The 21,114-nt window shown below is 45.4% G+C and overlaps 1 protein-coding gene across 1 annotated transcript in view; it reads left to right on the plus strand.

Moving 5' to 3' along the window:
* The first annotated feature begins 10,074 nt into the window (after nt 1–10,074).
* Nucleotides 10,075–21,114, plus strand: part of IDO2 (indoleamine 2,3-dioxygenase 2) — a 52,425-nt gene continuing 41,385 nt past the window's right edge. Inside the window, exons 1-3 of the mRNA XM_083184746.1 lie at nt 10,075–10,424; nt 15,798–15,893; nt 20,395–20,514. Of these exons, the coding sequence (XP_083040872.1) occupies nt 10,356–10,424; nt 15,798–15,893; nt 20,395–20,514 (285 nt within the window). The 5' untranslated portion in view covers nt 10,075–10,355. The remainder of the gene's footprint in view (nt 10,425–15,797; nt 15,894–20,394; nt 20,515–21,114) is intronic.

Genomic DNA, 21,114 nt, shown 5'->3' on the forward strand with positions numbered 1-21,114 from the left:
TTATTTATGACCCTTTATAATCCAATCCTTGCCCTGGACTGTAGACATCGCTTGAGAAACCCAGCACACTATTGGACGGCTGTGTGAGAGATTGTAGCAGGGGGTGGAGCCTCTGGGATGCAGAGTCATGCCATACATAAGCAAATTACAAATGCATTTTCTCGGCCTATCAGGCTCTTCATCCCAGAAGTCTTTCTCCAGGTTGTGTAAAGATGGAGTGATCCATGAATCAACATGATGCTGAATATCCTCCAGGGTCAGGAATCTAAAGGGTTTTTTAGTAGATGCCATTGCCATGGGACTTTGCAATCTTTTTCCTTGTACCTTCAGTGGTGATGCTCTCAATGGTGCTGTAGGAAGTAAAAAGGAAAGAGCTTCCTGTCATCCTGGTTATGATTATTATACCGCTGCTCTGTATAATTTTATATTATGCAAATTACAGATGTTACTTCAGTGCTGATTGGCTGCTATGGGTCACTTCTCCTCTTGCTCTCTTCTATACCCTGATGGTGCCCACACATGCACCGATCCCGGCGGTGCGATGCTATGCGATGGGGTGCGCGCTCCCGCGGCACCTCATCGCACAGTACAAAAAGTATGTGCTGCACATACTTTTTGTACTAGCTTTTTATCGCATAGCATCGCATGCACAAGGCATACGATGCAATGCTATGTGTGCTAGTTAAGCACAGAACGCACGCCGGGATCGATGCGTCTGTGGGCACCTTTAGAACTGCTTCATACATTTACCCCAGGGGCTCCGGCTCCTCTGAGGTAAGAACCATTTCATTGTAGAATCATTGTAACAGTCCCGATTAGATGTTTAAATGGATCTGCTTTATTAATGCAGTAAACGGGACATCAGCCGTGCCTTAAATTCATAATGACACGCAAAGCTGCTGTACCAATCTATGTACTAGTGCCAGGGTATTTTGTTACCATAGCTTCCTCTCTGTATGTATGTTTTCTCTCGTGAACAGCATGCCCCTCATGTCATTAGTACTGAGGGCACTGATGCTGGGACATCTATTTTGCCCACACTCTGCCCCCCAAACGCATCATGTCAATCATGATGCATCAAGGAGGAACTACAATGACACAGGACCAATTCTGCACATACGCAGTCCCCCAAATATCGGCTCTGTATATAAACCATCAGGTGTGCATACAAATCCTAATCTGGCCCTGAGTCTGTGTAGTTTCATCTTTTGAAGCTTGTCTGGCTTCAACCATACATCCCTACAGTGCAGTATTTAGCACACATTGGGGTGTACTCAATGCCGTGGGCGAGGGCTTCCTGCTCGCTGTCACCGCTTGCCCTGTCAGTATTCAACTCACCCCCCTCATGCGCCAATTCACCCTCGCTACATTTTTTGAGCGAGGGGGAATCGGCGTATGTGGCTGCAGAAGCAGCGAGACTCGCGGCTAATTACAGCGGGTTCGCTGCATTAGCCACAGGGGAATCCCATCATGTGACGGCGAGGATTCCCCTGGAGCGTTGAATTGGGCAAGCGGCCAGCGAGGGGGTTAAACAGCGAGGATCGCTGGTTTTCTGTGATCCTTGTTGTTTAACCCCCTCACCGGCCACGGCGAGCGGCATTGAATACTACTAATTGGGGCAGATGTATTGTAGCTGGCGCGGATTAACACCTAGAAGGCTGTTAATACAATGCTCTGCCGCTAATTGCTGGGGGATTACAGGGAACAGCCCTACCTAGTGTTACTCAGCGGGCTGTCCCCAGCACATGTTAAAGGCGTTAGTAATATATTTAAAAAAAAAACTTTATTCCCCCCCTGTTAACTAACATTAAGTGCAGCATATGCATTTAACGCTAGTTGATAGATCTGCCCCATTGGGCCAGATGTATTAAACCTGGTGTAGTGGTGATAAAGTGGAAGGTGATAATACACCAGCCAATCAGTTGTGTTTGAAAAAAAAAACAGTTAGGAGATGATTGGTTGGTGCGATACTACCTTCCAATGTATCACCACTTAACAGGCTTAATACATCTGCCTTTTTATTAGATATGCCAATTGTGGAATGTGCCTGGAAAGATACAGTTAATTCTGTTACATTATAATAGTATTAATAATAATAATCATTTATTTCTTTCTCCAGTATGACTCAAAGCACTTAACAACTAGTATGAATATAATACAGTATAAAAACTACGCACATAATAAAGAAATTTAGCTATGAGGGAAATGCAGAGACCAGGTATTTGTGAGTCTTTGATTGCCGCTTGGACGGTGTAATGGATAGCATTCATGCCTCGTGCCTATGTTTCCTCCCACTATCCATAAGTATACTGGTAGTTTATTTGTCTCTCAACAAAATTAACCCTAGCGTCAATGTGTGTGTGTGTGTACACATGTGGGGACTACTGTTGTGAATATCCAAATATTCTTTGCGGTATAAGCGTGTGCTATATAAAACTGTTAATAAATAATATCTTGACCACAAATAAGTACTACTGGGAGTAGTACAGTGACCTAACTGGCTACCTTCTGCTTAAACAAATCAGTGTGTTGCTCATCCTGCCCTTGACCTAACTGAGCGAGGCAGCCTCCTAGGGTGCAGTACATAGGCTACAGTGGCAGGAGGAGCAATTCACAGAGTGTAACGTGCATTGAGAATGTAGGGGTTTATTTACTTAGATGGGAGTTCTGTTGAAGATAGGATGTTGCTTTGGGCAACCAGTAGTATACAATACAAAAAGTAACAAGTAATACTTTAAGTGCACTTGTTTTATATTGCTGTATGTTATTTTATTTCATGTTATTGTCAAAATAATCCAATATCTGAGACGATTTTCTGAAAAATAAATATACTATTATTGCAATACCTAATTGATCACATACCCGCTTGGCATACCACCCCTGTAGGCGCCTGTCTTTTACTGTTTGGTAAATCTTTCTAGCAACCTATAGTATTACAATCATATAAATGATGTACAAATAAAATGGAGAGCAAGTTTAAATCCTATTTAGCGTTCATTCTAGCACCCTGCACCATTCAAAAACCATGTAGTTCCTCCTTCCTACCTGGGGTGTCACCTTTGCTTTAGTGCTTACAGTATATTTTGGTCTGTATTTTAATGCTGAGGTAAAGCCTAGAGTGTACAAGAAAATTAGTTTTGCAGGTAATATTATTGCTTTGTGTAATATTGGGCAGTATTCAATGAAAAAAATTCTCCGTGCATGGCGAGAGATTTTCTCTCTCGCCATGCACTCGCCCTGTTCCGGAGGGCTCGCTGCCACTCCTGCTCCCACTATTCAATGTGGTTAAGACTCGTCGCCACTCGCGGCGAGTCTTAACCCCTGCAGCGGACGAGCGTCCGCGGCAGGGAGCTGGGGGACGGTGGCAGCCAGGGAGATTAAAGTCTCCCTGGCTGCCCCAGAACATATGTGGAGGGGAGGTGGGCTCCCCGGGACCCAGGCAGCACAAGCTGCCCCCCCCCCCCCCCCCATAGCCAGCGGGGGGCCCAGTATTCACTGCACCCGATTGTGCATATGTAATGATCGGATGCAGTGAATATATGAATATCTAATGAGCGGCTCGAGAGCTCCTGCCCCCTGCTGGCTGCTCTGTGTAAATAAATAAATAAATAAATTAAAATAATATTTTTTGAAAAATTAAATATATATTCATGTGCTATTAGCACATGAATAAAAATAACATTCCCCTTCACAGAAAAAAAAATCCTGATTTTTTTACACCAAATTTAAAAAAAAAAACCTTTTAGTTTAAAAGTTCACATTCCAGTTCTCCATGAAAAGATGGAGAATTGCTACACGGAGAGACATGGCGAAAATCACTTAAAAAGACGGCGAAAATATCACATTGAATAGGTGGTTCACTTTTGGAGAGCAAAATGCACCTTCCAACGTGAAAACAGCACAAACTCGCCATAAAACAAGGTGAATTTTTCTCATTGAATACTGGCCATTGTGTAGTCTCTGCTGGTTTCTACCATGACTCCATAGCTGGGAAGATCATTCCCTCTACACAATGTTTGCTCACTGGATTTAAAGATTTAGATAAGGCTATGGTGTGGTTGTAAGTGCTCAGCAAGCATTCCAAATGTGTTTAAAGGTCACTAATTGCATATATTTTCTACCTCTGTTTAATGGGATTTTTTTTTTTTTGGAGCTTTGGATTTGCCTGTAATGAGACATCTTTGCATAAGCACAAATCTGAACAGCCCACAATTCTGCTTATGTACCGACATAGAAACGAATTGCCAGTGGCCCCCAAGTTACACCCATCCAGCCCGCAAGTAGACATGCGACTGAAATGCTCCCAGTTGCTTAGCTCCGATGCATGCTCAGCGGCAAAACCCCCAAGATCTGTCTGCCACACTGAATCAGGGGTGTAGATAATTGAGTCAACCAGTATTACGGCAATAGGTCGACATGCAAAATGTAGACAGTTGAAAAGGTTGACAAGCACAGCATTTTCAATATTTAACAGCATGTAACCCTATTTGGTGTACTGTGTCCCCTCCTGTGGTAAGGAACTCTACCATCCATGTGGACTACGAATGGGAGCAAAGGATGAAAAAGTAAAAAAACAACAACCTTATTTTGACATGACAGAAACTTTTACATGTAGACGTATTGACCATGTCAGCTTTTTTTTACCTACCTAATGCTTGTTAACCATATGGTGCCAGCCTATTGGCTGTTGACATAATACTGGTCCACCCATCACCCAAATACCCTGAATCAGAGATACTGCCCCTAGTGGTAGAGCGTCTGTATACATGCCCAAACCTGAGCGTAGAGGTCACTGACCCATCCTTTATAGATTTATTGTGACTATAAACTGTGAGCATAAACTAATAAAGTGGACATACAGTATACTGTATTAGACAGTGGCGTAACTATAAATTTTGCTCCCCTCTGCCAAAAAGTTTGTGCCCCCCCCCCCCCCATGGCATTTTGTTAAGACACATCCTGTGCTCAGCCAGCAGGCAGCAGCATGTCAGTGCGCCAAGCAGGTGCCGGCGTCTGGCGCCCACACAGACCCTTCTGCCCCTTGCTCCCCCAAGCAGCAGCGGGGGCTGCCTTACAGTAGTTACTCCATTGGTATTAAATATGACTATAGTTATATGTATTGTTGGGCCTGTGTGATAGGTATATTGTAGAAATTAAGAGAAAGAAATGTTAGAATTTTTTTTTTTACAGAATTGAATTGAAAAGAAAAAAAATCATATAAGGTAAGAAGCACGTGGTGGGGAGATCTTGACATGCCAGCGGCATCAGTAAGTTTCATGTAAAAACATAAAATCACACCAAAATATTCCAATGTGTGCACAAAATACCACAATCCCTAATAGTTGGGTACTTTTCCCCTTTTCAATAACCCTTAAAAAAAAACATGTTCATTTACAACCTGTAAACATATATATATATATATATATATATATATATATATATATATATATATATATATATATAATAGGAATTAGAACCGCACTCTGTAAAAACAAAGGACAACTCAGCGGTGCTCCACTTTAGAGGAGTATCAGTCCCAATAATACAACGTTGTTTTTGAAGCAGGCACTCACCATAGGCAATTTTGAGCAAGTTGGATCAAATTTTATTTCAAGACATCAAAAGTTTGGTCGACGTTTCGATCCACGACAGGGATCTTTGTCAAGACAATAATAGGTCACATCTCAGGACAGGCAGCACCAGGCAGTGTGACACTGCCTGGTGCTGCCTGTCCTGAGATGTGACCTATTATTGTCTTGACAAAGATCCCTGTCGTGGATCGAAACGTCGACCAAACTTTTGATGTCTTGAAATAAAATTTGATCCAACTTGCTCAAAATTGCCTATGGTGAGTGCCTGCTTCAAAAACAACGTTATATATATATATATATATATATATATATATATATATATATATATATATATATATATATGAAATTGGGGATCCGGCACTCCCTTGTTGTTAGTAGTAGCTTGCAACGGTGCCCCCACAGCTCATGGAAACATAAATGAAGAGTCGACAATACTGTGTCTTAAGTCAACGTTTCAGTGCTCTTTATTCGGCACTATCGTCAGGACAAAACATTTTGTCCTGACGATAGTGCCGAATAAAGAGCACTGAAACGTTGACTTAAGACACAGTATTGTCGACTCTTCATTTATGCAGACAACGAGTGCCACACCAAACGTCCTATATATATATATATATATATATATATATATATATATATATATATGTGTAGGCAGCTTAATTTTTGGACACACCAGACTTTCCCTTTGCAAAGTTGTTCAAGGTCTATGCAGAGAGCTATGGGAGGCTGCACTGGTGAGGCAGAGAGCTGTGGGAGGCTGCACTGGTGAGGCAGAGAGCTGTGGGAGGCTGCACTGGTGAGGCAGAGAGCTGTGGGAGGCTGCACTGGTGAGGCAGAGAGCTGTGAGAGGCTGCACTGGTGAGGCAGAGAGCTATGGGAGGCTACTTTGGGGAGGCAGAGAGCTGTGGGAGGATGCACTGGGGAGGCAGAGAGCTGTGGGAGGCTGCACTGGTGAGGCAGAGAGCTGTGGGAGGCTGCACTGGTGAGGCAGAGCGCTGTGGGAGGCTGCACTGGTGAGGCAGAGCGCTGTGGGAGGCTGCACTGGTGAGGCAGAGAGCTGTGGGAGGCTGCACTGGTGAGGCAGAGAGCTGTGGGAGGCTGCACTGGTGAGGCAGAGAGCTGTGGGAGGCTACACTGGTGAGGCAGAGAGCTGTGGGAGGCTGCACTGGTGAGGCAGAGAGCTGTGGGAGGCTGCACTGGTGAAGAACAAAAAAAACTGGAGAATTCTTACCAAATCTCTCACTTTCTGATTCTCTCACCCTATTACATTTCAACCCAATGTTGGGTGCTAAAGAAATAAGAAGTAGAATCTGATTGGTTGCTATGGGCAACATCCCATCTTCATTAGAACTCCCATCTTAATAAATTTACCCCATTATGTAGTCTCAGGACATAATTACATGCCCACTTTCCACAGTTTGGCAGCGATTGGCTACTTTGAGTTTGTCACATTTCATGTCTGCTACCAACTCAAAAGAATAGTTACACCTCTTTCACATAGCAGATGCGGTGTCACAACCAGAATTTGGACACGGGTCCGTCCCAGAAGCGACCCGACATTTGCGTCATGAAGCTCCCCGCAGCTAATCTGGGTCGCTGACGACATCGGGGGCTGGGGTGGAGCGGCGGGGCCTCATTGGGGGATGGGGAAGTAGGCAGCGCTTGGAGCTGACGTTGTCCTTCCCTATAGTGTGAACGGGAATCAGGTCACTCGACTCGAGTCCCCCGTTCACAAGGCCCAGCCACCTGGGACCGACCAGGGTAAAACCATTATTTTAGCCAGGGTCGGATTGCTATATATATATATATATATATATCCAATGGATGACCACACTCACACTGATGTTGAACGCGATAGCGGTGGGGTGCCCATAAAGGGGTCCAGATGTGTAAGCGTGCCCTAATGTATAGACCAATTCTCGAGCTGAGATATGAGCACTCGCCACTTTATCAAAGAAGAATCAATTTGATAATAAAATAAGAGGTATTTATTTCCAACGGTGTCATCAGAGTATATTTATCAGAATCACATCGCTCCGACGTTTCGGTCCTGTAACTCCGGACCTTTATCAAGGAGCATTCAAGGTGATAATCGTGTTCTAAATTTCAACGGGTTATTCGCAGACCATCATGATGCAAGAACAATGACCATTCCTGCACCATGATGGTCTGCGAATAACCAGTTGAAATTTATACCACGATTATCACCTTGAATGCTCCTTGATAAAGGTCCGGAGTATATATATATATAATATACACAGTGGGGATCGAAAGTTTGGGCACCCCAGGCAAAAAATAATTTTAATGTGCATAAAGAAGCCAAGGAAAGATGGAAAAATCTCCAAAAGGCATCAAATTACAGATTAGACATTATAACATGTCAAAAAAATGTGATTTAATTTCCATCATTTACACTTTCAAAATAACAGAAAACAAAAAATGGCGTCTGCAAAAGTTTGGGCACCCTGCAGAGTTTATAGCATGCACCGCCCCCTTTGGACAGCTGAGACCTTGCAGTGTCATGGAGACCTTGCAGTGTCATAGATTGTTCTCAATCATCCTCTGGAAAGACCAGGGGATGTCAATCTCAAAGGTTTTAAAAGCCCAGACTCATCTGACCTTGCCCCAACACTCAGCACCATGGGTTCCTCTAAGCAGTTGTGTAGAACACTGAAACTGAGAATAGTTGACGCTCACAAAGCAGGAGAAGGCTATAAGAAGATAGCAAAGCGTTATCAGATGCCCATATCCTCTGTTCGGAATGTAATTAAGAAATGGCAGTCATCGGGGACAGTGGAAGTTAAAGCAAGATCTGGAAGACCAAGAAAAATATCAGACAGAACAGCTCGCAGGATTGTGAGAAAAGGAAGTCAAAATCCATGTTTGACTGCACAATACCTCCAGGAAGATCTGGCTGACACCTGAGTTGTGGTACACTATTCCACTATAAAGCGATACTTGTACAAATATGGTCTTCATGGAAGAGTCATCAGAAGAAAACCTCTTCTACGTCCTCACCACAATAATCAGCATTTGAAGTTTGCAAATGAACATATAGACAAGCCTGATGCATTTTGGAATCAAGTTCTGTGGACGATGAGGTTAAAATAGAACTTTTTGGCCGGAATGAGCAAAGGTACATTTGGAGAAGGAAGTGCACAGATTTTAAAGAAAAGAACCTCTGTCCAACTGTTAAGCATGGGGGTGGATCAATCATGCTTTGGGGTTGTATTGCAGCCAGTGGCACAGGGAACATTTCACGAGTAGAAGGAAAAATGGATTCAAAAAGATTCCAGCAAATTTTGGACGCTAACTTGATGCCATCTGTGAAAAAGTTAAAGAGAGGCTGCCTTCTACAAACTGATAATGATCCTAAACACACCTCAAAATCCATGGTGGATTACATCAAGAGGCGTAAACTGAAGGTTTTGCCATGGCCTTCACAATCTCCTGACCTCAATATAATTGAAAATCTATGGATCGACCTTAAAAGAGCAAGGCGTCACAGACAGCCCAGGAATCTCAAAGAACTGGAATACTTTTGCAAGGAAGAATGGGTGAAGATACCTCAAACAAGAATTGAAAGACTCTTGGCTGGCTACAAAAATCGTTTACAAGCTGTGATACTTGACAAAGGGGGCAGTACAAGGTATTAACTCTGCAGGGTGCCCAAACTTCTGCAGACACCATTTTTTGTTTTCTGTTATTTTGAAAGTGTAAATGATGGAAATAAAATCAAACTTTTTTTGACATGTTATAAGAATGTCTAATCTGTAATTTGATGCCTTTTGAAGGTTTATCCATCTTTCCTTGGCTTCTTTTTGCACATTAAAATGGATTTTTGCCTGGGGTGCCCAAACTTTCGATCCCCACTGTATGTGTGTGTATATTTCAGGGCAGCCAGTTCTTTGAGGCAGGGGATGGGGAAAGGGATGGGCGGAGCTCATGGGAATGCGTCCTCATGGCCAGCCCCCCCATCGTGCAATGCCGGTATTGCATGCATTGCACAGCAGGGGGTGGGGCTACAATGACACAAATGTGTAATCTGGTCCCATGGACACCGCCAACGGGAAGGGTGCAGGACACAGGCAGAAATCTGGGAGGCTTTTCAAGGGGGCAGGAGGGGGGGTCCCAATTTCCGGGACACTCCCGGCCGTTCCGGGAAGGTACGCAATCCTGGTATATTTAAACAAGATCGCCTTGCAGCGAGGGTGAGAGTGAGCTGTTTAACCTGCTATAATCCCCTCAGTATCTTCTAAAACAGCAGGGATGACTCAATCAATATGTACACACACACACACACATACACACACACACACACACACATACATACACACACACACACACATACACCAGCTATATACATATATACAGTATCTGGTTAATAAATGACCCACTGTAATCACGATGAGCAGAGTAGGGATTACAGAGGAGATGCAATCTCCAGTACCATCTCTCATAGGTATCACATAGTGGAAGGTGGCAGTAATTATTGGGGAACCTTATTATCTGTCACAATGGTATATATCTTGGGTTGGTATGTATTTGTTCCTGACCGGCATTTTGTTACTCATTATTAAAGAGACTCAAACTCATTCTGATTAGTGCCAGACCCTCTCTCATATCAGGCGGGTCATTAGACTCTGACCCTGCAGGCTCATCACCACTGAGCCTCTCTTAAAAGCACAAAGGGGGGGAGGTAGTGCACAGTTACTAGTACTCAGGACAGTTGGAGTAGAGGAGTTCAGTGGAATACACGAGTAAATGGAGAGTCAACCGCAGGCAGACTTCTACGTCTCTGAGGAATATGGATGCATACTCCAGGACCCTCTGGTGAGATAAATCCACTTGTACTTCTTCATCTATTGCACTTCATAGTGTTTCCTAATACAGCAATGTACTATCAGTTCTGGTGCCAGCTAATAGCTGTGGCGGACCCAGCGTTATGTGGGCATTTGCCACTTGCTGATTTCTCCAATCTTCATATTCTACTCTAGGTAACAATCTATGAGATGTGGATTGTAAAATATATCTGGCTGAACACCGTGACCTACTATGGTGATCTTGTGTGATTGACAATGGGCGCGTTCCATCGAATCAGCTAACCAACGCGGATGCAGTACACTTATAGGGTGTCCATGTTGGCCTATGTTGACCTAGACGCAAGAAAAAAAAAAAATGAAAACCGCCTGTTGACCTTTTTCTATGTCAACCTTTTGATTGTATCAACATTTTGTCCATGTCGACCTAATGTATGTCACCCTTCTGACTATCGACCAATAGGGGTCAACCTTTTGTCATGTGATGTCAGCTGCCTGCCCTGAGGATGCATAGACATGCCCATAATATGCTGGGCTGAGCGATCAGGGCTGAATTGCCCCCAAAGTTCAGAGCTTATACTGCTAGGTTCCTTCTGATAAATGATCCCTAGTGTCGGTATGTCTGTGTCTGTGTGGCTGGCTATGCAGATATATTTAATGAATAAGTATTCTTTGTAAAGCAATATATCATTTGTAGGTGCTACATAAATAACTGTTGATAAGTAACCACGAAATGCCATTCCAGCCGGAGATCTGTGCAGAACAAGAATATCACCATTATAAAAACCATGTAGATCTGTCAATGCTGTGCTAGGGTGACCCAGATAGAAATGGCTGATTTGTATCTGGGTGCCCCATGTGTGGGTTTTTGGGCAGTATCATGAGACCATCACTGTACGGGGATGTGACACTATATATTGCCATTATTACTTTTGATGCAGATCAGTAAAGGTTGATATTTAGGGGCATTTCTGCACATGTGCGAAGCCCTAGTGCGAGGAAGGGACTGGGGTGGGGTGGCGCTGGGCCATGGCAACGCCAAGTGGGCGTTCCCATGGGTACCCAGCAGGCTGATGCCTGCCAGGGGCGGGCAGAAGACGTTACATGACGTCAGCTGCCCGCCCTGTCTTCGTCCCGGCGCATGCAAATAAAAATCGGTTGAGACCGCCTTTATTTGCAAAGGCAGGAGGAGATATCATTTGTTGATCGCGACCATTGAATGTTTTCTCCTTCAGTGGAGACATGTGAGGGGAAGTGTTATTGTAACACATCGCCCTTGCATGTTTCCGAGGGGATTCGGTGTTGGTGGTGGAGGGGGTGTGTGTCTGTATTCGGCAGGGCGGCGTCTCTGGTGCTGGGTAAGCTGCTATCTTCACAACTTGCCGAGCCAAACAGAATCACCTCCAATATCTGGCACGGGAGACTTGTGTTATGCTTGTGTAATAGTTTCAATGTAAATGGAGTGTTGCATAGCCATGATCCTTGCCCCGCTGATGTAATGTCTGTTTAATCACCTATTACATAGCTACTGTCGCAGTGAGCTCCATACACTGCACCACCAATAAGGGATGTATTTTGTGAGTTGGCTCATTTACAAAGTAAAACGTTTATTCCAGACTCCTGCAGCGATAAATAGGAGGTGGGTCATACAAGTTATATTACAGTATGTAATATGTATATCTTCTACTTCATGTCATTATATGTGTGTCACTTTTATCATGGCCCCTTATTGTCTGGTACTGCACAACAGTTTAGCACTTTATAAAGAAATGATAGTAATAAGCAGCATTTCCATTTTCTTCCACTCCATTACATGAGGGTGTGGTCATGTCACATTGTGGGCATGTCAGTGCTCTGCCTCCACCCAGGGGTGTGGCCAACATCCGCTACCTTCCTCTCCTCTAACCTACATACCTCCCAACTTTTGAAGTTGGGAGGTCGGGACGTTCGCGCGGCAAAGCCGCGCGCGCTCCCGAAAAGGGGGCGTGGCCTTGAGAAAAGGGGGCGTGGCCTCACGGGGTGACGCGAAATCCGGCCACGCCCCGTTTTCGCCGCTCGTTGTCGCTGAATAGACGCTGTGCGCATGCGCACAGCGTCTATTCTCGGCAAGCTGGGGGGGCTCCCAACCGCGGGACAATGGCGGCCCCGGGCGGGACGCGGGAACGTCCCCGAATATTGGGACTTTCCCGCGGTAATCGGGACATACCTATATTGGTGTCAAAACGTGATAAGGAGATATGTGACAGCAGACCGTTCTGACAGTTGGTACATAAAAGACTCAAAACAGGGTCAGCTTGGCCATAGAACTCACGGGGAAGATTCCTGACAGGCTGATGCACTTGTGAGACCACCTGTCAGCCAGTGATTATTTTTAAAGATGTAACACTGCCCAGAGTTGTGCCCCCCCTTCCTGTCTCCCACACAAACAACCATAGCATTTCACCTACCTGATGCTACAAGTACTCATCTAAGGCAGGCGTCCATTTATATCCAATGCGACATCTGTTACAGGGACAGAGGTGGGCGCTATCTGGGGTCTGTAACAATTTCTGGGGTGTTTCTGGCCTTCACTGGAAGAGAGGTGACGATATGTTTGATATTTTGGGGATTATGGTAATGAGTTGTTTGTCTGCTTGATGGATGTTTTGGGGTCTGTGGACAGTCTCAGTGTGTGTGTGTGTGTGTGTGTGTGTGGGGGGGGGGGTATTATTTGAAATGTGGAGGTTTGTGGTTTGTCACAGCAGCCTAAAGGTCTGGGGGCAACTAGACTGCCAACAGCTTCCACGCAGGTCTAGTGATGCATTAACTCCGCCTATTTTGTGTATTGGTTCTGCCTACATTTGTTTTAGTGCCACCTATGTGAGGCCACATCTAGAATTTTTTTAAGGGCCATTTTTAGTTCCCATTCTGCCCCTGGACACAAAGAGATGAAGGGATGTCCAATGAGTTGAAGTCCAACCAGGTATTCTGTGCCTCCCATATAGTTACAGACACAGGTTGGGCAAGTCAGGGACCGGGATCAGCATCTGACCTGTGAAAATAGAGACCTATGGCAAGGATGGATATCTGCGGAGGATAAAGACTGGGAGTAGTGCAGGTGACCAAATTAGGGATCCTCTCTCACAACCTAACCCTAACAATCCCCTCTCACAGCCTAACCCTAACCACCCACTTCTGTAGCCTAACCCTAACCAACCCCTCTCACAGCCTAACCCTAACCATCCCCTCCCAGAGCCTAACCATCCCCTCCCACAGCCTAACCCTAACCATCCCCTTCCAGAGCCTAACCCTAACCACCCCCTCCCACAGCTTAACCCTAACCATCCACTTCTGTAGCATAACCCTAACTAACAAGGTTTTGCCAATCGCAGGAGGGTATAAATTTATAATGCTTATAGGACCCCTTTAATTTGATTAAGAATAATATTATTATTTATTGTGGGGTGTGCTGCCGTTGGACAATGGATATGACACAATTGAAAAAAGAAAGGAGAGATTGTTACTTTTAGGCGCACCTGGAGAGAAGAAATTTTATAAAATATAACTTTTATTGATTTATTTTTAAGAACTGCGACATATAAAAAACACATATAAGGGTAAGACAAGGTAAGTATAAAAGGGGAATTAACCCTGCGTAGTGTGTCCCCTTTATCCCCAAATTGTCTGTGATGAATCTTGTGTGTATACTGTTAGATTGGATCAGCGCTTTTTATTTGACAAATTTTCCTTTAAATTATTTTAATTAATTACAGAGCGAGTAACTGTGTGAGCATAGTGCTGTTTCCAGCAAGTTGGCACTATTAGGCAGATAAATGTTGGTTATAATAGGGTCACCTCTAGTGATCGGCTATTTGTAATATGCCGTGGGTGTCTATTAGCTGTAACTGCTTGCTGGGGTATTGCCAGTGGTCTATCGTATCACTGTATATAGGTATGGCACATGCGATAAATCATTCCCCTCCTAACTGAAATGTATTTTGATCTGTACTCATAGATAGATTGGCAGCGCTGTACCCATCAGAGGCGAGATACGGGTGCCTGGGTGGGGATCACGGTAGCACTCACTGCTAGTGATACCACAGAGACCCAACACCCTTTACAGCAAGGGCGCACGTGTAGTCAGTGTCTGGCGCGGCTTTCTCCAGCACTTAGAGAAAAGCCGGCGTGCAGACTACACTTACACTGTAGCGCCTGTGTCTGTAGCGTCCAGCATGGCTCTCTCCCACTACCTAGGGGGAAGCCGGCAGCAGGTGCAGCATCACAGGGGTTAGCACTGACAGGGTGTATCCCGAGCGCTACCCCTGTACTGTGTGAGAGGTGCATCCAGCAATCATAGGTGCATAAGTGACGGTTAGTGATACCTCCAGCAACATATATAGCCGATGACCTGAGGGGTATACACTACACCATTCCAATGATTTATCGCATGTGCCATACCTATATACAGTGATACGATAGACCACTGGCGATACCCCAGCAAGCAGTTACAGCTAATAGACACCCACGGCATATTACAAATAGCCGATCACTAGAGGTGACCCTATTATAACCAACATTTATCTGCCTAATAGTGCCAACTTGCTGGAAACAGCACTATGTTCACACAGTCACTCGCTCTGTAATTAATTAAAATAATTTAAAGGAAAATTTGTCAAATAAAAAGCGCTGATCCAATCTAACAGCATACACACAAGACGTATCACAGACAATTTGGGGATAGAGGGGATACACTACGCGGGGTTAATTCCCCTTTTATACTTACCTTGTCTTACACTTATATGTGTTTTTTATATGTCGCAGTTCTTAAAAATAAATCAATAAAAGTTATATTTTATAAAATTTCTTCTCTCCAGGTGCGCCTAAAAGTGACAATCTCTCCTTTCTTTTTTCAATTGTAACCCTAACTAACCCCTCTCATAGCCTAACCCTAACCATCCCCTCCCACCGCCTAACCCTAACTATCCACTTCTGTAGCCTAACCCTAACCAACCCCTCTCACAGCCTAACCCTAACCAACCCCTCTCACAGCCTAACCCTAACCAACCCCTCTCACAGCCTAACCCTAACCATCCACTCCCACAGCCTAACCATCTCCTCTCATAGCCTAACCCTAACCCTTCTTCTTAGTGCCTAACCCTAAAACTAACCCTAGTTCCTATACCATCCGCATTGTTAGTGACTGTTCTGACTACATCCTGTATTTATCCTGCATATTTGCTCCCCTTGCAGGGCAATGTAGTTTGTTCCAGATACAAAGTTACTTGCTTTACGGCAACTCAAACTCAGGCCCATTGGGTGTTGGTGCTGGGCATGGAATTATGTTTATGTTATTTGCTTTGATAAAATAGGTTTTATTAAATATTTAATCCATTTATTTTGGGTACAGGACAAACTTCCTGACTATTACAAACCCTGGATGGACATTGCAGAACATTTACCTGACTTGATTGAAACAAAGAAACTGCGAGATGAAGTTAGGAGGGTGAGTATGGCCGCTGTGACCGGGAATGGCTGGATGTAAGGGGTATGGTCGCACTTGGCCACCTTTCATAGCTCCCATAAACAATATACACAGGTGGGAAGGTATGATATCAATTTGCTTCACAATGTGGGCAACAGGGCAGGATGCATCATGGAATTATATTCTCTTATACATGCTCACTCAGTGTGGGCATGGCGTTAATGGCTGCTATTCACCATACTGCAGTATTCCCACCCAACAGGCATGGAAGTGTATTTGTGGAGGTCCTGCATACTTTGGCAGTCTTCAGGATATCCCAAGACATTGAGTCTGAGTCAGGTCCCATTGTAGTTGCAGCCCATGGCTCAAAATGTTAGGTACTTTGTGCATGCATCGGACACATATTGCCCATGTGTCCCCGGGCCACCCACTTTATTTGGTAAGTGGGTGATGAGGATACAGCCAGATCTGAGGGGATACGGTCACTAGGTCTGCAGTAACTAGGTTGACATGACTGAAGGTCAACATGCATGAAGGTCGACAGGTCATTAGGTCGACACAATCATTAGGTCGACATTGGGTTTTTTCACTTTTTTTGAGCTGACGTGCTGACAGGCGGTATTTCATGCCCTACCATCCACTGCCGAGCGTAGAGAGGCACTGTGCCCGAAGCATGGCGATGGGATGCGGTGCTACGTTTCAGTGTCCATGTGGACGGTGTTGAAATTCGGGACAAATAAAAAGTGAAAAATCCCATGTCGACCTTTTGACTGTCGACCCTCCCCATGTTGACCTAATGCTTGTGTCAACCTAATGACCTGTCGACATAACCCATGTCTACCTTCATGCATGTCGACCTAGTGGTGTCGACCTAGTTACTGTCTATCCAATGATACCATTCCGATCTCAGAGACTTGTCCTATTTTACTGAAAATATCAGTAAAATAATTTCAGAAATACATAAGCATGAATGGTACTTGTGTATTATCAGGGCGCCCGGTACGTAGTTTACGTAGTGGTGTATTCAGAGTACCAATACAGCACTATGCTGGCTAAGTAAACTACGTAAGTGGCTCTGGAGCCCTAAAAATACACAATGCTTAATATCCCCACTATCCACGTCATACCCCCAGTGTCCACGTGGGCGTGGAGTTGATTTTATAAAGTGTGGCGAGTGCAGCAAGCCACCGAGCCCGAAGAGTGGCGAGCGCAGAGGATACGTGTCCTCTTGCGGGGCTCGCCACGCTTTTGGGCTTGGTGGCTCGCTGCACTTGCCACACTTTATAAAATCAACTCCACGCCGGCATGGATACTGGGGGTATGACATGGATAGTGGGGGTAAAATGCCTGGTCTATACTTACCCTCCTCCGGCCTGGGCACGCGTCAATCCCCGCTGACTCCCCGCAATCCACGGTGACTCCCCGCCAGTCGCATTCAGTCCCCCTGCTCCGGCACTTGCCACGGACGCTGTACGCAATTAGCGTAGTGCCTCTGGGGGAGCAGGGAAACCATGTGATGCGCCGCCATCGGTACTATGCTGAATTACGTACAGCGTCCGCTGCGAGTGCAGGAGCAGGGGGACTGAATGCGACTGCGGGGATCGCAGGGTGGAGCCCTGGTTGGTAATGGCGCTAAATGCATGAGTCATTTTCAGATTGAAGGGTTAAGCTGCGTACACGCTACGATATACTGGTTCGATCCATGAACCCTTAAATATACCCAAGTCATCGGTTGATGAATTGAATTTTTGCATTGTCCTATTGTATGTGCTGCACATCCATCTGGACATTCCACGCCTGGAGTGGTGGTGTTACATGCAGCCTGTAGCGATACCTTGCTCTGTTAAACAGGTTATCGTGCAGTATGTTTGGTGGTATCATTTATCATTCTGTCACATTGCTGGGCCGCACAGCTGTTGTCAGTGGTGTAGCTTGGTTCCACGGTGCCCGGAGCAAGGGCATGTTTCGCGCCCCCCCCCCCCCCGCGCGGCGAAAAGGGGGACTGTCCTTGCTCGTTGCCAAGGGGGACTGACCTTGCTTGTTGCTAAGAGGACTGACCTTGCTCATTAATAATAACAGGACCCCACAGGCTGCTCCCCCTGTATAATAAAAGGACACCACAGGCTGCTCCCCCTGTATAATAAAAGGACACCACAGGCTGCTCCCCCTGTATAATAAAAGGACACCACAGGCTGCTCCCTCTGTTTAATAAAAGGACACCACAGGCTGCTCCCCCTGTATAATAAAAGGACACCACAGGCTGCTCCCCCTGTATAATAATAATAGTAAAAGGACTCCACAGATTGCTCCCCCGGTATAATAATAAGGCTGTTCCCCTGTATAATAATAATAATAGGACCCCACAGCGCTCATCCCTTGACACCTGGATAGGGTCTCCGGTGCCAAGAATGCGGCGCCATGATGTTGATGCCCGCTGTGCCCGGCATCAGTCAGTGGGAAAGTTAAAACCCGGCGAGCGCTCTCACATCGCGCATGCGCCGGTTTGGGACGCCGGAAGCAGGGATGCGGCGCCATGACGTTGATGATGTTGTGACATCATGGCGCCGCATACCTTCCTCCGGCGTCCCAAACCGGCGCATGTGCAGTGAAAGCGCTCGCCGGGTTTTAACTGTCCGCAGTGCAGACTGATGCAGGGCACAGCAGGGAGCAGGCGAGCAGGGCTGCGGAATTGGACGAGATGTTGGCGCTGCCTATAGGTGGAATAGTTGAAGTAATGCATGCTCCTGATGAGTATTTCCTTCTTCTCTTCTTTTCTTCCTTGTGAATTTCACTGTACATTTTTTAATGTTGTAGTGACAATAAATTATTATTCTATTCTGAATGTCAGTGTGATGCACCACTATATGCTGAATCAGGATCTAAAATACAGTGCTCCTATTGGGGATTATATACCTCCCAACATGACCCTCTCCAGGAGGGACACAATGCTCTGTTTCTGGACTTCCCTTTGAATGTATGATTGCTATAACCTGTTTTGAACAGGCTAATGCTGGCCACACATCAGACCAACTTTCATCCAACCATCCAACTAGTTGCTTGGATGGAATAAACATATGGTACTGGATGGGAGCAAAGGACAATCAGAAATGTGCTCACAAACCCAGGAAAATGGACAAAAACATTCAGTAAAATTTTTAAAATCAAACAGGTTCAACTACAGTACCGTGTCTGAGCGTCTATTTCTGAAGTAAATATTACATTTGCTCCCATCCAGTACCATATTTTTATTCCATCCAAGCAACTAGTTGGATGGTTGGGGGAAAGTTGGTCTGATGTGTGGCCAGCATAAGTAATGAGAATGGTGTCTGAACACAGGTGATGGTAATCATACATTAAGTGGAAAGTCCAGAAACAGAGCAATGTGTCCCTCCTGGAGAGGGTCATGTTGGGAGGTATGGGATTATGTTGATGAACAGACAGTGCAATGTGAATTAAATGTGAATCTTTTATTTTGTGCAAAGAATTACACATATGGGGAAGGGGCTGAATGTCAACAAGTAAAAGTTATTAAAAGTCAATGCTGTCTCTGTGAGCAAGGAGGTTGTGTTACAGGGAGCTGGAGTCCCGACTCCCTGTAGTGCACGCCCCCTGATGGGTACCTGAGAAAGTTTGTGCAAAGCGCACAATGGCAAACAGGTCCCGCTGCTGGATCGGTCCCTCTGTGCCGCTGGCACTATGCTGTACTGCGGGGTCTCACAGATGATGGCTGTGGCGTCTTCTTCACCGGAGCTCAGCGCCGATCCGTCCGGCTGCCCAGCGCGCGCCTACTGATGACGTCTCTGGAAGCCGTCGGGGAATGATGATGATGTCGGCTGTATGTGGGGAGTGATGAAGTTGTCTTGCAGGGCTGGGTGCTGGCGGCAGAGCTCTGGCGCCAGATGACATGTCGGCGCCCGGAGCTGGTGCTCCGCCCTAGCTACGCCTCTGGTTGTGTGTAGGTACCCAGCTTAAGGCACCCTTGTCCTTCAGGTTTACTAGCTGGAAGGCTGCTCTGCTGACTGGTAAACCTGATTGCAATGGCAAATTTGACCACTAGAAGGTAGGAGACCATTACAAACAGGCAGATGTATTAAGCTTTAACAAGAGATAAATGCAAGGGTGATAAGGAGAGATAAACGTCCAGCCAATCACCTGCCAACTGCCATGTTACAGGCTGTGTTTGAAAAAGTCAGTAAGGAGCTGATTGGCTGGCAGCACATCTCTCTTTATCAACCATGCATTTATCTCTTGTTAAGGCTTAATACATCTGCCCTAATGCTTTTTGATGGCCATTATTGTACTTCTGCTTTATTAGTGAAAGCTACACTTACTATATTTTTACACATCAAACATAATGTTTTACAGGGCATAAAATCTGTGTGATCTGGTGAATAGAACAATTCATTGTCAGCATTGTAACTTGTCTTCATTATGTACCAAGCTGTGGGGTTGATACTGTATGTGTACAAATCATTATCTTCATAGTTACAGTAAATTGTGGAATCTTCTGGTTTCCCCATAGATGCCAGAGCTGGATATACAGCGCCTGAGAGGGCACAGACAGATGCGCCTGGCCAGGGTGATCCTTAGTCATATGGTGATGGGTTATGTCTGGCAGAACGGAGAGACTGGCGGAATAAAGGTGAGAACATCATTATAGTATTACTTAAGAAATGTATTCAAAGTTGGGATATGCACTCTTCAGAGACCCAGGACGGGATGTTATAATATCCACCACCCCTCTGCACGTCACATCACCGGATAACCCCATCGTTATTAATCACATATGCACTTACATATGTGATTAGTAATGGAAAGGATGGCTCTTGCGATAAGAGTTGTCCTTTGCGATGTGGCTCCATCCCTGGACTTCTGGGTCTGCGCAGAGCGATGGCCTGGCCGCAGGCAGGGCCGGATTATAATGGGGGCACAAGGGGTCAGTGCCCCTGGGCCCCCCTCTAGCTAGGGGCCCCCTGTGGTTGGCATGTATTTTAAAAAAAAAAAAAAATTTTTTTTTTTTAGCTACAGGTTTTTTCTGCATGGGAGTGGGGTAGTGCTGCAGCTTCACCTATCTGCAAATGTGACAATGATTAATGGTGCTGAGCAATCGGAACCAAGCATGCAGTGCATTACTGGGAGTTGACTAAGTCCCATGACACTTTGCACCAGAGGGCAGAGGCTGAGACGTTTGTGCTGAGCTCTGATTGGTGAAGCTCATTACATGCTTCTCAGGCCCATGGAT

The sequence above is a fragment of the Crinia signifera genome, chromosome 4 (assembly GCF_055691185.1).
Source record: "Crinia signifera chromosome 4, ASM5569118v1, whole genome shotgun sequence".
Lineage (NCBI taxonomy): Eukaryota > Metazoa > Chordata > Amphibia > Anura > Myobatrachidae > Crinia > Crinia signifera.